Below are 16,660 nucleotides of genomic sequence, written 5' to 3' on the forward strand. Positions count from 1 at the left end.
TCAGTATTCTTTACATTCAGAAAGTCGCCTTTGAAAACTTCATCACCACATCTTTAAAGGACATTGCTCATGAACAAGATAAAGATCCGATTTGGAAAGACATCAAGAGCAAATGGCATGAAAAGACACACATTCAGATTCGGCATTATTATCTGGTTAGAAACAACATACTGTTCAAACGCTGCACTGTTGATGACAAGCTATGGGTACTTTGCATTCCTGACGATTTTGTTAATAAGCTCTTTTGGTACATTCATTTCAGCTATGCACATTTTGGCCCACGAAAATGTTATCATATTCTTCGAACGACTTGTTATTTTAACGATATGGAAAAGAGAATTCGAAGAGTCTTGTCTATTTGTAAACTTTGTCAAAAGGCGAAACCATCTACTGTCTCACATCGTGCTCCGTTATTTCTTATTATTCCTTCTAAATTAAAAGAATTTGCGGCTGTTGATCTCTTGGGACCGCTTGTCAGAACATCTAATGGATTTTCGTACGTTCTAGTCGCTGTTGAACTTACTTCAAAATTTGTTTCTTTCACACCGTTACGTAAAGCCACTGGACGGTCTGTATCCAACGCCTTTGTTAAAAATTTCTTACGTGAAGTTGGACACGCTAGTAAAGTCATTTCAGATAACGGACCGCAATTCAGATCTGCTGTTTGGTCACGCATGCTTCGCAACCATAAAATCAAACCTGTTTTTATTTCATTGTACTCACCACATTGTAACCCGTCTGAACGGATTATGAAAGAAATCAATAAGCTTTGCAGACTTTATTGTCACAGAAAGCATCAGCATTGGGACAGATATTTACACTTATTTCAAAATGTGCTGAATGAAATGCCTCATGATTCCACTGCTTTACCACCCACTCTTGTACTAAAGAATGAAGAACCACCGGACAGAATCAGAGAGCTTGTACCTTTCCCGAATACACATAAACTTCGACACAAAGACATAATTGATTTGGCTCTTAAAAATATAAAATCTGCAGCAGACAAAAGGAGAAAACTACACGGTAAAGCAAATGCAAAGAAATTGTATATTGGTCAGAAAGTTCTCATTAAAGCTCATTCATTGTCACATAAGAAGAAACTCTTGAGTCACAAATTCCTTCTAGTTTACAATGGACCTTACAGAATCCGACGTATACCACATGATAATTGCGTTGAAGTTGAAACTCTGCGTACTAGGAAGAGTAAAGGTTTACACCACATTTCACATGTAAAACCGATTATTGAAAGATAATCTGCTTTTTAACTTTTTCTTTGCCATAAAACTTTTCAATTGACGCTACTAGTATGCTTTGTCAGACTTAAGAAACTATTAACATGCAACAATGTTTGAAGTTAAATATCCAGTCTAGAACCTAGGGAACATTTTTAAACAGAAATTACGAATGTATTGTTATAGTGAACAGACGACACAGTGTTGTATTTGTACATTCTTACTTGTTAGTTGCACGATTACGTAACGACTATGAGGCTTACATACTTAGGACATATACTGGTATTGCTAATGAGATTTTAATGCAACATTTTGGTTTACTTGAAAATACATTCCGGATTTAAAGTACTTTCTGAGAGATACCAGATGACACAGTGGTTAGTTTACGTGACAGCTACACGATTATATCACGACGTTACTAATGAGTGACAATTTACAATGTTGCTTTTGCAGTGTACCTGTTTTATATCTGCACAGTTTTCTGAATTCTTCTGGGAAGAAAAACATGTTTTAGTAGTAACTTTTGTGGTATAGCAACAATGAAACAGCCTTTTTCGTGGCATAACAATACGTTACTGTACAGTACTTTCTTCATCACGCCAATAAACATAACAACTACGATATCTATTCGCAAAGCATTTCACTTTTGTTTATCATGAGGTAAGTACATTGACTTCTGCAGAGCTTAACTTTCGGAGGACGATAACTACGACACTTCCACAGAGATTATCTTACAACAAGATGCACATTTAGCGCTACAGTACACGCATTTCAGTGATTAATGTTGTACTTAAAACATTTATTTTCAAAGATTTTTGAATTACAAAGAAAGTTTTCCGTGATACATTTCATTCCATTGCTGTAATCTGTAACACCTGAGGGTATAATTACATTAATCCTCAGGGTGGGTATACGCCTACTTTGTGTACCATGTGTGTGGCAACCACAAGGAACCCTAGCTAATATGGTATTTGCTTATACAACTTTACACATCGGTACCATATATCTCTAACACACAAATTACACAGCTATCTGATCATGTAACTGAGAGATAAACTTTTTTTATTATATCAGTGACAGATGTTTACGCAATTACACAGTTGGTTAACTTCACACTTATGAAATTGTATTTTGTCTGTACTTTGTGAAATGCTCATATTTTTTCGGAACCATTGTGATACTATGAGAGCTTTGAATGATATATTTGGTAAGGGAGCATGATTTTAAAGTACGTTTGAGGTAGATGACACTATTGAAATGAGCAGAGAATCTTTTTTAGGTTTTGAAATTATTGGAGGAAGCTACGACGATTTTGAGAATTGACTGAGATGTTATGATATTATTACGCCGACGATGTGTACTATGCTGTTGAGATATGTTTATGATCAATAAGATGATGCTACCGTATATGAGGAATAAGGAGTATGTTGGAAACCAAGAATCGTACTTTAAGAGTTATGAAATGTGCGTAAATGCGTGACTGTATCACAATGCTGACGAATATTTTATTTGGACACTTATATTTATAGGATTTTGTTTCTACAGATTTGCAACGCTAATTCTTGACCTGTGAAATATTTTTATGTGAGACTGTCACTGTAGCGGAAACTGCTGTCGTAAATATTTCCGTAAGAAAGTTAAGTGACCACCTGCACGTAATGCGTCACGGGCACCCACCTGGGCGACAGCCACCCGAAAAAAAAAAGCCATTAGCCTTTCAGCGGAACAGGTAGAAAAAAAAAAGGGGAGGCCATTATCCTCGCTATAGACATTTCCTTGTTGAAAGCATACTGTGGAGCTCTTAATTTATGATATTTACTGCAATGCCTAATGAAATGACGAGAAATATTTTTATGTCTATACACCTGATTATGACAAGTGTCTTTCTACGAGAGTTGAGAGCTACTGACTTACGAAATGCCACATGACTATTGAATGATATTTTTATGCTTTGGTTTGCGTAATTGCTTATTTCATTTGACATCTGCTTTCCAGCTGTGTTGCAGCATTGGTTTCATAAAATAAAATTAAATGCATTTGCTAATGTGAACACTTTCTGTCAACAGATCTATTAAATAATAATTTTGTGATCCACATTCTTCAAAAAAGGAGCACATGGAAAGGAAAGAACAATAAGAAGGGACTAGTAACAGTAACTGCATACATAATATTCTTTTCAAGTACATGGTAATATTGTTTTTACAATAAGTTGTTGTGGTGCACCACTTTAATTACTTAGACATTAAGATGTGATTATACATTTCCCTTATCTGCATTGTTATCTTTAGTGTACTATTTTTCCTGCTTGAGCTATGTCATGTTTAGATATAAGCTGCTGTTTGCCAGCCATAGTGTTACTGAATTTGACTTTGTGTTACTCTGCTAAGCCAGTTTTACTACTCATTTATTTTTCTTGTTTGCTGCACAGTGCCTTACATTAGTTGTAATATTGCAATTGCTTTGCCTATTTAAATTTTTTGTCATTGATGTTTGTGTTAATTGTTTTGTGCTGCTGCATTGCCTCGTCCCTTAGTTTAGCATCTGAGCTCAGTAGATTTAAGTTAGCGTAAGAGGGGGTAGCCTATAAGAGAATGAGTTGCGATGAATTTGAAGAAATGTACTGAGAGGCTATACGAGAAAAGTACAGAAAGCAGGTATAGATAGGACTTTTGGAAATAATGAAGAACTAAGGGAGATCTCTGAGAAGTAAAGAAAGTTTTGTTTGCAAAATACTGCAGTAAAACAAACCCTGTCCTTTCCTTGCATTATTCCGCTATATGTTTGTGTACCCTTGGGTATTTATGTTTTTCCTGTATTTATATGTTTATCTGATAAGACTTATATTGTAGAATTTTACTAATACTAAGCTACATTCACTATGATGAGGAATACTATTATCCTCAAATATAATTTGCATTAATAATATGTTATTTACCTTGTAAATATGCTTAGACATTATTTATTCTGTTTTGTTTTAATGCTCATGTGTAAAGTTGATGTTCCAAAAGTTATTCTGATATTTTATGTATCTACTTATCTCATAATTCCTGTAACATTGATGTATATGTCTATTACTATTCTTTTGTAAAGCCTGTTTTACTACAAATGTTATCTGTATTGTTATGTTCTTTAATGATGTATTTTGAACCTTTGTTATTGTATTTTTATGTTATCAAATTGTAATTGTTACCAGTTCTTCAAATTAAGTATCATTTCACTGCACACGTTTCTGTTGGCCATAATACACGCACAGTATGTGTGAAGTAGGGACTGATAGTGTTTGCACGTGTGTTAATAATTCAGCAAGGGACTGGATAACAGCATTGCTGGTTCTAAGGACATGTCAAACAATTTTTTTGTGAATGGACAAGTGGTGGTTTATGGACTTGCTATATTCTCCGCAAGACTCTTCGATGGTGATTGTGCACCTGCACAGTCGCAACAGATGGCTGCTGGCCGTCTCTACAAGGACTACAGTAGGTCTGCATCTTTGATGGCCCACCAATACCATTATTTCTACATGGACTGCAGTGGGTCTGCACCTCTGGTGGCCCACCAATACCGTAATCTCTACCAGGACTACAGTGGGTCTGCTCTGTGATGACCTACCTACCAATATTCTTCAAAACGTCGAATGACTCTGCTGTGGGTTTGCTCTGTTGTAGCCCATTACCTGTGTGCATGTCGAGAGTCAGCGCTGTCTTTCCGTTGGAAGGACAACACTACTTCTTCAAGACTGCGTGGATATCCACAACTTCTGTGTGCAATTTCTTTTACTAATGAGACTTTGCGAAAAAAACTGTAATTACTATTATGATGAATGATAGACTGTCTTTATGGACTGTGACAAAATTTTAGCTTTTCACCAACATTGTATCAATAAGTGTGTGCATTTGATTTCTTTGTTATTGTAATTATGAAAAATTTTTTCAAATCTGTATTGGCCACTGCCCAAACCAATTTGAAAATTTTTTTGTGGGGAGCATGGGGGCTATGTAAGTAGGCTGTTTAGGTTTTTTTATTGGTGACGCCACCTCTGTATGAAAATCACTGGCTGTGCTGTGTGCAGTCTGTGTCTAGTTTGCATTGTTGTCTGCCAGTGTAGTGTTGGGCAGCGGCAGCTGGATGTGAACAGCGCGTAGCGTTGCGCAGTTGGAGGTGAGCCGCCAGCAGTGGTGGATGTGGGGAGAGAGATGGCGGAGGTTTGTAATTTGTCATGAACTGCTATATTTATATATGATGATATCAAGGTAAATACATTGTTCGTTCTCTATTAATATCTTTCATTTGCTAACTATCCCTATCAGTAGTTAGTGCCTTCAGTAGTTTGAATCTTTTATTTAGCTGGCAGTAGTGGCGCTCGCTGTATTGCAGTGGTTCGAGTAATGAATATTTTTGTGAGGTAAGTGATTTCTGGAAGGTATAATTTAATGTTAGTCAGGGCCATTCTTTTGTAGGGATTCTTGAAAGTCAGATTGCGTTGCGCTAAAAATATTGTGTGTCAGGTTAAGCACAGTCGTGTATAATTGTTCAAAGGGGACGTTTCAAACATTCCGGCACAGGCGCCAGCTAGCCGATCGCCGTCTGTTGCGTCAGCACTGCCATACTCGCTGCTTCAGCTCACGTCAATGGGGCAATGCCACTGTAGCTTGTTTTCTAATGAAATGTATATCTGTTAATGAAATTTTCTTGAAAAATATCACATTACCTTGAGCTGCTGGTAAAATTATTTATGCAACTAGTGTCAGTCATCTGACCATCATCAGTTTCATAAAAGTATTATCAACGTCATGATAGGTGAAATATAAAATTGTTATCGTGAGGTGATAAAACCGTGAATACTACGCTGTTATCATTTCGTAATATAAATTATGTCGTCCGTCTCTTGTTGAGCCAGTATCGTTCGGTATCCTGATGGGCATAATTCTACCACTGCAGAGGCCACCCATCCCAGACCTCTGTAACACGTATTTCACGTCTTTCTCTGCCAAGTCCATCAAAATATTTTCTTCTAGCGTTGTGTATGAGAAAAGGGAAAAAATATACCGTTATGCGGTTGATAATATTCCCAGCTGCATAAACATACCTGCAATACGTACGTGTGTGAACTGTGCACATAATTCTAGTTACCATTTTTGTGAAAAGAATTCTTTCTGCCCGAGTGACACAGGTCATCGGCGAATGAAACTATGCAAAATATGTTAATTTACTGACTAATATCACCCAAAAGTTGGCAATTATTCTTATGACAGAAGTAGCCGCCCTTTTTAAGATGTCTACTATATAGATGGCTTTCCCAATTTGAGTTTTCATCGGTATGGACATCTAAGAAATTACAATTTTCTACGCTGGATGTTACTTCTTGTTCGTATACTAGTCTGAGAGGAGGTGGGGTATTTCTGAAAACAAAAAATTGAATGAACTGCAGTTTTTAAAAGTTTAGCGTTAGCCCATTTGTGCAAAACCATTATGTAACTATACCAAAAACATAGTTCACTATTTTCTCTGTTGATGCTTCTTTGCTCGGCTTCAGAACAATGCTTGTATCAAATGCAAATAGGAATAATTTTGCCTCCCGATCCGAATAAAATGATAGTTCATTAGCATACAGTAAGAACAGTAATGGGCCAATAATCGAACTCAGTGAGACTTCCATTGTAATTTCTCGCCATGTGGATGAAGTGGCGTTCTTCTTTGTATCACCCGTTCCTTTCTGTCATAAGAATAATTGCCAACTTTTGGGTGATATTAGTCAGTAAATTAACATATTTTGCATAGTTTCATTCGCCGATGACCTGTGTCACTCGGGCAGAAAGAATTCTTTTCACAAAAATGGTAACTAGAATTTATGTGCACAGTTCCTTTGGGATCACTTCAGCTGCAGCCAGCACTCTGAAGTGGAATAATTTTGCCTTTCTACATTATGTTTCTTAAATAAGAACTAAACCAGGCATTTGATGACCTACACGTACCATAAAAGTTAGGTTCTCTAATACAGTATTATGACTGACACAATCAAATGCTTTCGATAAATCACAGAATATCCCAGTTAACTATATCATAATGCAGAAAGATTTTATTATGCAATCAGTAAATGCATAAATATCTGACTAAATAGAATGACCATTTGAAATCCAAACTGTAATGGGGTAGATATCTCATTGCTACACATGTGGGGGATCAACCTGGAGTACATTATCTTCCCAAAAGTTCAACGAAATGATCTTGAAAAATTTCACTCGGCAGTAATTATTGGCATCTGTGCAGTCACCCACTTTATAGAGACATGTAACAATGGCACATTTCACTCTTTCTGGGAAACACCCCATGAAAGTGGGTCTGAGCTAATTCTTAATATGAAGGCATATTTTTGTTTTTGATCAAAAAATGTTAGTTGGTTTGGTTGGAAAACTTCAGACTAAGGTACCAGAGCTCCAAGCATAAATAGAAAGCACCGATGCGCAGATTGATATAGGCACTTAATGAGGAAAGAATGAGCTTAACACAGTTGGTGGTAGCGTGTTTGTTGCTGTTAGAAGTAGTTTATCTTTTAGCGAAATTGAAGTAGATAGTTCTTGTGGGTTCGTATGGGCAGAGTTCATTCTTGGCAACTGGAATAAAATAATAATAGGACCTTTTACCGACCACCCAACTAAGACGATACCAATGGTGAAAGGTTCGAAGATTTCATACACGAACCCGACTCATACAATTACAAAAAATGGCTCTAAGTACTATGGGACTTAACACCTGAGGTCGTCACTCCCCTAGAACTTAGAACTACCTAAACCTAACTAACCTAAGGACAGCACACACATCCATGCCCGACGCAGGATTCGAACCTGCGACCGTAGCGATCGCACGGCTCCAGACTAAAGCACCTAGAACCGCTCGGTCACAGCGGCAGGCCATACAATTACAATTGGTGGTGACTCTAATTTACATGTTGCCAAAAATACATATTTAAACCCGGAGGTATGCATAAAACATCGTCCGGAATTGTGCTAAACGCGTCCTCTGAAAATTATTTCGAGCAGTTAGCTCAAGAGCCCTCTCGAATAGTAAGCAACTGTGAAAACACGCTTGACCTCTTAGCAACATGTAATTCTGAGCTAGTAACGAGTATGAAATGGATACAGGGATTAGTGAGCACAGGACTGTCGTAGTGTACCTCCCAAATCCACCAAAAATAAAAGAAAAATGTGCCTGTTTATACACTCCTGGAAATGGAAAAAAGAACACATTGACACCGGTGTGTCAGACCCACCATACTTGCTCCGGACACTGCGAGAGGGCTGTACAAGCAATGATCACACGCACGGCACAGCGGACACACCAGGAACCGCGGTGTTGGCCGTCGAATGGCGCTAGCTGCGCAGCATTTGTGCACCGCCGCCGTCAGTGTCAGCCAGTTTGCCGTGGCATACGGAGCTCCATCGCAGTCTTTAACACTGGTAGCATGCCGCGACAGCGTGGACGTGAACCGTATGTGCAGTTGACGGACTTTGAGCGAGGGCGTGTAGTGGGCATGCGGGAGGCTGGGTGGACGTACCGCCGAATTGCTCAACACGTGGGGCGTGAGGTCTCCACAGTACATCGATGTTGTCGCCAGTGGTCGGCGGAAGGTGCACGTGCCCGTCGACCTGGGACCGGACCGCAGCGACGCACGGATGCACGCCAAGACCGTAGGATCCTACGCAGTGCCGTAGGGGACCGCACCGCCACTTCCCAGCAAATTAGGGACACTGTTGCTCCTGGGGTATCGGCGAGGACCATTCGCAACCGTCTCCATGAAGCTGGGCTACGGTCCCGCACACCGTTAGGCCGTCTTCCGCTCACTCCCCAACATCGTGCAGCCCGCTTCCAGTGGTGTCGCGACAGGCGTGAATGGAGGGACGAATGGAGACGTGTCGTCTTCAGCGATGAGAGTCGCTTCTGCCTTGGTGCCAATGATGGTCGTATGCGTGTTTGGCGCTGTGCAGGTGAGCGCCACAATCAGGACTGCATACGACCGAGGCACACAGGGCCAACACCCGGCATCATGGTGTGGGGAGCGATCTCCTACACTGGCCGTACACCACTGGTGATCGTCGAGGGGACACTGAATAGTGCAGGGTACATCCAAACCGTCATCGAACCCATCGTTCTACCATTCCTAGACCGGCAAGGGAACTTGCTGTTCCAACAGGACAATGCACGTCCGCATGTATCCCGTGCCACCCAACGTGCTCTAGAAGGTGTAAGTCAACTACCCTGGCCAGCAAGATCTCCGGATCTGTCCCCCATTGAGCATGTTTGGGACTGGATGAAGCGTCGTCTCACGCGGTCTGCACGTCCAGCACGAACGCTGGTCCAACTGAGGCGCCAGGTGGAAATGGCATGGCAAGCCGTTCCACAGGACTACATCCAGCATCTCTACGATCGTCTCCATGGGAGAATAGCAGCCTGCATTGCTGCGAAAGGTGGATATACACTGTACTAGTGCCGACATTGTGCATGCTCTGTTGCCTGTGTCTATGTGCCTGTGGTTCTGTCAGTGTGATCACGTGATGTATCTGACCCCAGGAATGTGTCAATAAAGTTTCCCCTTCCTGGGACAATGAATTCACGGTGTTCTTATTTCAATTTCCAGGAGTGTAAAAGCAGATAAAATTTCACTTGACGCCTGTCCGAGAGACAATCTCCACTGCTTCCAAATTAACAATGTACCGGTAACTGTAGAGCAGATGTGGCTTGAATTCAAAGAAATAGTATCGACAGCAGCTGAGAGATTCATACCAAATAAATTAATAAGCGACAGCTGATCCTCCTCGGTACACAAAACGGGTCAGAATACTGCTGTAGAAACAACGAAAAATCATGCCAATTTTAAACAAACGTAAAATCTCCAAGATTGGTGATCTTTTACAAAAGTTCGAAATTTAGGACGGACTTCAATGCGAGACGCTTATAACAGTTTCAACAATGAAACTTAGTCTCGAAACCTAGCAGAAAACCCAAAGAGAATCTGGTCGTATGTAAAGTATGCCAGCGGCAAGACACAATCAATGTCTTCTCTGCGCTATAGCAATGGAAATATTATCGATGACAGTGTTGCTAAAGCAGAATTACGAAACACAGCCTTCTGAAATTCCTGCAGCAAAGAAGACGAAGTAAATATTCCAGAATTCGAATCAACAGCAGCTGCCAACATGAGTAACTTAGAAGTAGATACTCTTTGATCAGTGAAGCAACTTAAATCACTTAAGAAAAGCAAGTCTTCCGGTCCTGACGCAATAATTCCATACTTAACAATTATATAAGACTGCTCGCGCGATGTGGGATACGTATCCAAAGACTGCAAAGTTGCACGGGTCACACCAGTATTCAAGAAAGGCAAAAGGATTAATCTATTAAATTACAGACCATATCATTACTGTCGATTTGCAGCAGGATTTTTGGAACATATATTGTGTTGGAACATTATGGATTACCTCGAAGAGAACGATCTAACGACTCACAGTCAACATGGATTTAGAAAACATTGTTCTTGTGAAATACAAGTAGCTCTTTTCTCACACAAAGTGTTGAGTGCTATTGTCAAGGGATTTCAAATTGATTCCGTATTTCTAGATTTCCAGAAGGTTTCTGACACTGTACCTCACAAGCGGCTTGTAGTCAGATTGCGTGCTCAGTTATGTGACTGGCCTGTGATTTCCGGTAAGAGAGGTCACAGTTCGTTATAGGCCCCGTGCTGTTCCTTATCTGTGTAAACGATTTAGGAGACATCTGAGCAGCTCTCTTAGGTTGTTTTCAGATATTGCTGTCGTTTATCGACTAGTAAAGTCATCAGAAGATCAAACCCAATTGCAAAACTATTTAGAAAAGATATCTGTTAGGTGCAAAAATTGGCAACTGACTCTAAACAATGAAAAGTGTGAACACGCCCATATGAGTGCTAAAAGGAATCCGTGAAACTTGGCTTACACGATAGGTCAGTCAAATCTAAAGGCTGTAAATTCAACTAAATACCAATTACGTACATCTTATGTTAGAAAGAACACATAGGAAACGTTGTGGGGAAGACGAACCAAAGACTGCGTTTTACTGGCTGAACACGTAGTAGACGCAACCGATCTGCTAAAGAGACTGCGTACACTACGCTAGTCCGTCCTATTTTGGAGTACTGCTTCGCGGTATGGGATCCTTACCACATAGGATTAACAGAGTACATAGAGAACATTCAAAGAACCGCACTTTTTGTATTATCGAGAATTAGGGAAGAGAGAGTCATTGACATGATGCAGGATTTGGGATGAAAGCCATTAAAACAAAGGCGTTTTTCGTTGCGGCGGGATGCACTCACGAAATGAAAATCAATTTTCTACTCCGAATACGAAAATATTTTGTTGACGCTGACCTTCATAGAGTTAAACGGTCAGCATAGTAAAATAAAGGACATGAGAGCTCGCACGGAAAGATATAGGTGTTCCTTTTTTCTGAGCACTGTTAGAGCATGGAATAATAGAGAATTATTGTGAAGGTGGTTGTATGAACCCTTTGCCAGGCACTTTAGCGTGATTTACAAAGTATCTATGTAGTTGTAGATGTACAGGGTAGTAACGGATTTCCTGAAAGGTCGTCATAATCCTCATCATCAACAGCAGCAGATGGGTATCTGGAGCCACTGAACATATGGCTCTTACAGCTTACTTCTCTTATTACAAAAAAACAGTTATTTTCGCATCCTTGTTAATACTGATCGGTCTACTGCGTCGTCCGTTAGGTGTATTTTGTCGAGACCCCCTAACCCGAAAAGCAGTCGTTGCAGCCTGTGTAGCCGCTTCCCGCGTGAGATGGATCTCAGACCTGGAACCTAAAATCCAACCACCTTACGGTGCAAGTCGAGGGGTGTACAGCATACCACAGCCACAGATCTTCCCGAGCCTCTCGGCTCTTTACGCAATGTCCACAATTGGTCCTGTAGACGATGCTACAGATGGTGAGCTCCGCCTTCATTTCCCAAGCAAGACTTCACCTAGCCACCCGAAACCAGAGAGAATCTGTTCCTAGACAAAGCGAAGTACATCGTTAGTAGCGTCGTGAATCACACTGCGTTCCTCATGGCATCCGGAAGCACCCATGGTGGAATGACTCATCCCGGTAAAACACTTGATTTGTTCCCCTTCTTGGCAGCCATATACCTAAGTGGTCCCACTAAGAGCTCTGAACTACCAGTAATCCCACCCTCTTTGAATGCCCATGTCTTGCAAGCCAAGAGGCTTCCTCTGGAAAAAGGCAAGGAGCGGAATTAGCTTCAGGATCTTTATCAGCCAGAGGTGGAGCCCGAAATGTGATTGTTGTACGAACTGCGGAGGCCTTTCGCACGGCTGTTCAGATATCTTTCACTGCCTGTGACGCTATGAGACGATTTCCTACTCCACCATAGGTGAGGGGTTACTCTCAACGCGGATATAACCGGGGCGATCACAGTAATGGGCCGATCGGTGGATACGTGGAACGTGCTGGCCTTAAACGGTATCCCCAAGTCTGGCCCCCAACAGTGACGTCCATTGGCAGCAGCCTCAAGCTGCTTGACTGAAGCCACCTGGGACTGTAAACAACTCTTTGGAGCACGGTGGTATACATAGTATACCACCTTTTGAAAATTTTCTTGGCTCTTTGCACAGTGGTTTAACTGCACGACCACCACTCTAATATGCTCACCTAGTTCTCTACTTATCAGACAGATGGCACTCACTGCCTATAAGGAATCAGTTCCCGCCAAGAATTGCATAGATTACAACTGTGAAAGCTGCGTGCTGAGTTGTGCATGGTTTTTGCGTGTGAATAGTGGTTTATAACGAATTTCTTGTTGCGCCTGTGTTTTTTCCATATCTTGGACGTCACAGCTACGGTATGAACCCATGTATACATTCATATGCACAATCTTCCGTTATTTATATACAATTTATTTTGGTGGTATATTATTTGTACCACCGTGCATGTAGCAGTATTCTATTGCATTTCGTTTCCTAGTATAAAATTCGAAATCCTCCGCTACAAAGTTTAGTTTTTAATTGTGTTGTGACTTATTTTAGCTCTTTCTCCATTTTGTTTTGCTTACGTATTCTTTACTTGGATTCAGGCTGTTGTTTGAAAATGAAAATGTCAAGAAGAGGCTTACGAGATGAAGAAATCGAACGATTATTGTGTGAAATTCCATCAGACGAGGATTCCACTGTTGACACCACAGATGACGAATCTGATTATGAAGCAAGCATTGTTGCGGAGGCTATTGTGTCGTCTGAAGGCGAAGTTTCAGAGAGCGAGGAAGAAAGTGAGTCCACTCCGCCAAAACGCGCTGCTGACACAGCGCCAACTTGGGGACAACAATTCAATGCTACCTCAGGAATGCAGTTCGACAGTGAATCAGGACCAAGTGCTTTTATTAGGGACATTGATGATCCAGAACCTATCGATATATTCGAAAAAATATTTCCAAAAGAGCTAGTTGAGCTAATCGTTTTCCAAACAAATTTATATGCGACGCAATCTGGCAAGTCTTTCACTCCAACAACTGACAATGAAATACGAACTTTCCTGGGAATCAACATTTTGATGGGTATAAAGCGTATGCCAGCATACAGAGACTACTGGTCTAGTGCCCCAGAACTTCATGATCGTTATATTGCATCTCTGATGGCAGTAAATCGGTTTGGATGGTTACTGAGGAACATTCATCTGAATGATAACACATTGCATCCAGAAAAAGGACACCCAGGTTATGACAAACTGTACAAGCTGCGACCAGTGATCAAGATACTATCTGAATCTTTTTCCAAGTGTTACCAACCCAGCAAACACCTAGCAATTGATGAGTCAATGATCAAATTCAAAGGCCGCAACAGTATGAAACAATACATGAGAGATAAACCCATAAAGCGTGGTTACAAAGTGTGGATGCTGTGTGACAAGACCTCTTACAACTTGAAATTTGATATTTACACCGGAAAAGTAGGTGACACAGTGCAAACAGGCCTTGGGGAGCATGTAGTGCTGAGTTTGTCCTCTGAACTCGTAAATAAAGGCCATTATCTTTATTTCGACAACTATTTCAATAGCTATAACTTGTTGGCTGGTTTACAGCAGAGAAACATATATGCCTGTGGGACAGTTCAACCAACAAGGAAACATTTACCCAAATTAAAAACAGACAAAGAATTAAGCAGAGGTGAATTTGACTGGAGGGTCAGCAACTGTGGCATCCTCTACTTGAAGTGGAAAGATAAGAGAGCTGTTCATCTCCTTTCAAATTTTCACAGTCCTGAAGTTACTACAGTGACTCGCCGTGAAAGAGATGGTTCACGCATAGAGCTACCTTGTCCTCAAGCAGTGATGGATTACAATGCACACATGAACAATGTCGACAAGTTCGACCAACTGAAAAAATCATATGAAATAAGCCGGAGAAGTAAAAAGTGGTGGCACCGAATATTCTTTCACCTGCTTGATGTCAGTATCGTCAACAGCTATATAATTTGGAAGGAACTAGGCGATAGAGAAAAAATGACTGCCAAAGTCTTCAGGATGAGTATCCTGCAAAGCTTAGTAACCCAGAAAACACCATTGAGGCCATCTAGACTTCATGAGAGTCAAGTCCACGTAAAGAAAAACAAGCCATATGTTTCCTCACGCCAGCGTCTCGACAATTCATCCCACCAGCCAGAGCGTACTACCGCCAGACGTTGTGCGAAATGCAGTACAAAAAAGAAGCAAGTGCGCACTTTCTGGATGTGCGCTGAATGCAAAGTGCCTTTGTGCCTTAGCAAAACAAAAAGGTGCTTTCAAGATTTTCACAAAAAGGAATAAGAAACATATTTTATTTGTAAGGTTTGTAATTTGATTTTGTATTGTAAATGACCAATTGCCAGAAATAAAATTATTTTACATTAATTATACTAATTATTACTGCTTAGAGTAGAATTTAAAGGTGAGTTACAAGCACAAACCAAGATATCTCAAAAACTTTAGGTACGGCCCTAAGTGGCATGGTGGTATATTATATATACCACCATCTAAAACCAAAATCAATACAATAAAAAATTTTAATTCATGTTTTCCTTTATTAGCAACCCCACCAGACATAGAAAATGCATGTTTTATTAAAAAATTAATTAAACATAAAATCTGTGCATCAAAGAGCAAAGGGTCACCAACTCAGCTCGCATCTGCACGCAGCAACCAGAGTCTTTATCGATACGAAAGACGGTGGAAGTATAGACTAGACAGTTACTGAAGCGCGGAAATGTCGGTACAAACACGCTGCTGCTGCAGAGGCGCATTCTACACGAAAACAAACGCCTGTCGCAATACAACTGGCGGAAATATACGCTACACAGTTATTAAAATGCGGAACCGTGCCTACTAGAAGGACAAAAGCGAAATAAAGTTTAGAATTTTAACTAAAATTCACACAGTAAATCAAAATAGGTGCTTTTATTTATTAGAGACTCTATACAACTGACAAACGAGACGCTGTGTTCTGATGTCCTAGTGCAGAGACGGAAGCTGTTGACTTCGAATCATTCTCTTTACTTTTTTCTCTCACTACATCATGCAAATCTTGTGTTGCTATGCCACATCTGTCAGAACAGTTTATTTGATGAAGTTGAAGACTTTATTCGGTTGGTGCAACGTAATCACTCAAGCAGTACATGCAGTTTTTCTGCACATATCGCTGTTGAACATACAAAAATGTGTTCGATATTATGTATGCACAGCCTCTATGCTTATCATCAGCTGCTGATTTAGCGCGTTCAAGATGGAACTAAAGATAAGGGATTTGAATTTTGTGTCTGGGTAATAGCATGTCCGTGAGTAATCTCATTATATTGTTTAGTGATGAAGCTACATATGCTAGTGACGATATCAATAAAAATTGTAATTCACATCTACGGTCAGAGGGGAACTCACATGCCATTATGGAGACTCATTTTCTAGAACATTTTTCTGTAAACGTCTGATGTGGTGCAATAGACACTCAGTTATCCAGTCTGCCATGTTAGCGCAACGTGTTGCAGGGGCCCGTTATGTAGAGTTTTTACAAAACGAGTTTCCAGTTTTATAGGAAGACGTTAATTTAGCTACAAGGATGTAGAAGTTCCTCGAACCTGGTGGTGCCCCTGCACATTCTGGTCGTCAGGTGTTATATCATCCAAGAATAACGTGCCCCACAAGACGGATATACACGTTCCTTAATCACCATAGATCCTGGACATTATGCCTACAAGTTCTTGTCTGTGAAAATGGTTTGAAAGGCCAGTTCTACAGAGAAAAGCTGAACACTGAAATCTAGCTGATCGGGCTATGCATGGTTCTGTCCCGTAGAAGACGACCTCAGAAGAACTACACCTGGTGTTCTCAAGAGAACACGAAAGTGTACTGAA

General features: G+C 40.5%; 1 protein-coding gene across 1 annotated transcript in view; it reads left to right on the forward strand.

Annotated features, from left to right (window-relative positions):
- The first annotated feature begins 13,379 nt into the window (after nt 1-13,379).
- LOC124613333 (piggyBac transposable element-derived protein 4-like) overlaps nt 13,380-16,660 on the forward strand; it is an 89,258-nt gene continuing 85,977 nt past the window's right edge. Inside the window, exon 1 of the mRNA XM_047142029.1 lies at nt 13,380-14,228. Within this exon, the coding sequence (XP_046997985.1) occupies nt 13,380-14,228 (849 nt within the window). The remainder of the gene's footprint in view (nt 14,229-16,660) is intronic.

Source organism: Schistocerca americana, chromosome 4, assembly GCF_021461395.2.
Source record: "Schistocerca americana isolate TAMUIC-IGC-003095 chromosome 4, iqSchAmer2.1, whole genome shotgun sequence".
Lineage (NCBI taxonomy): Eukaryota > Metazoa > Arthropoda > Insecta > Orthoptera > Acrididae > Schistocerca > Schistocerca americana.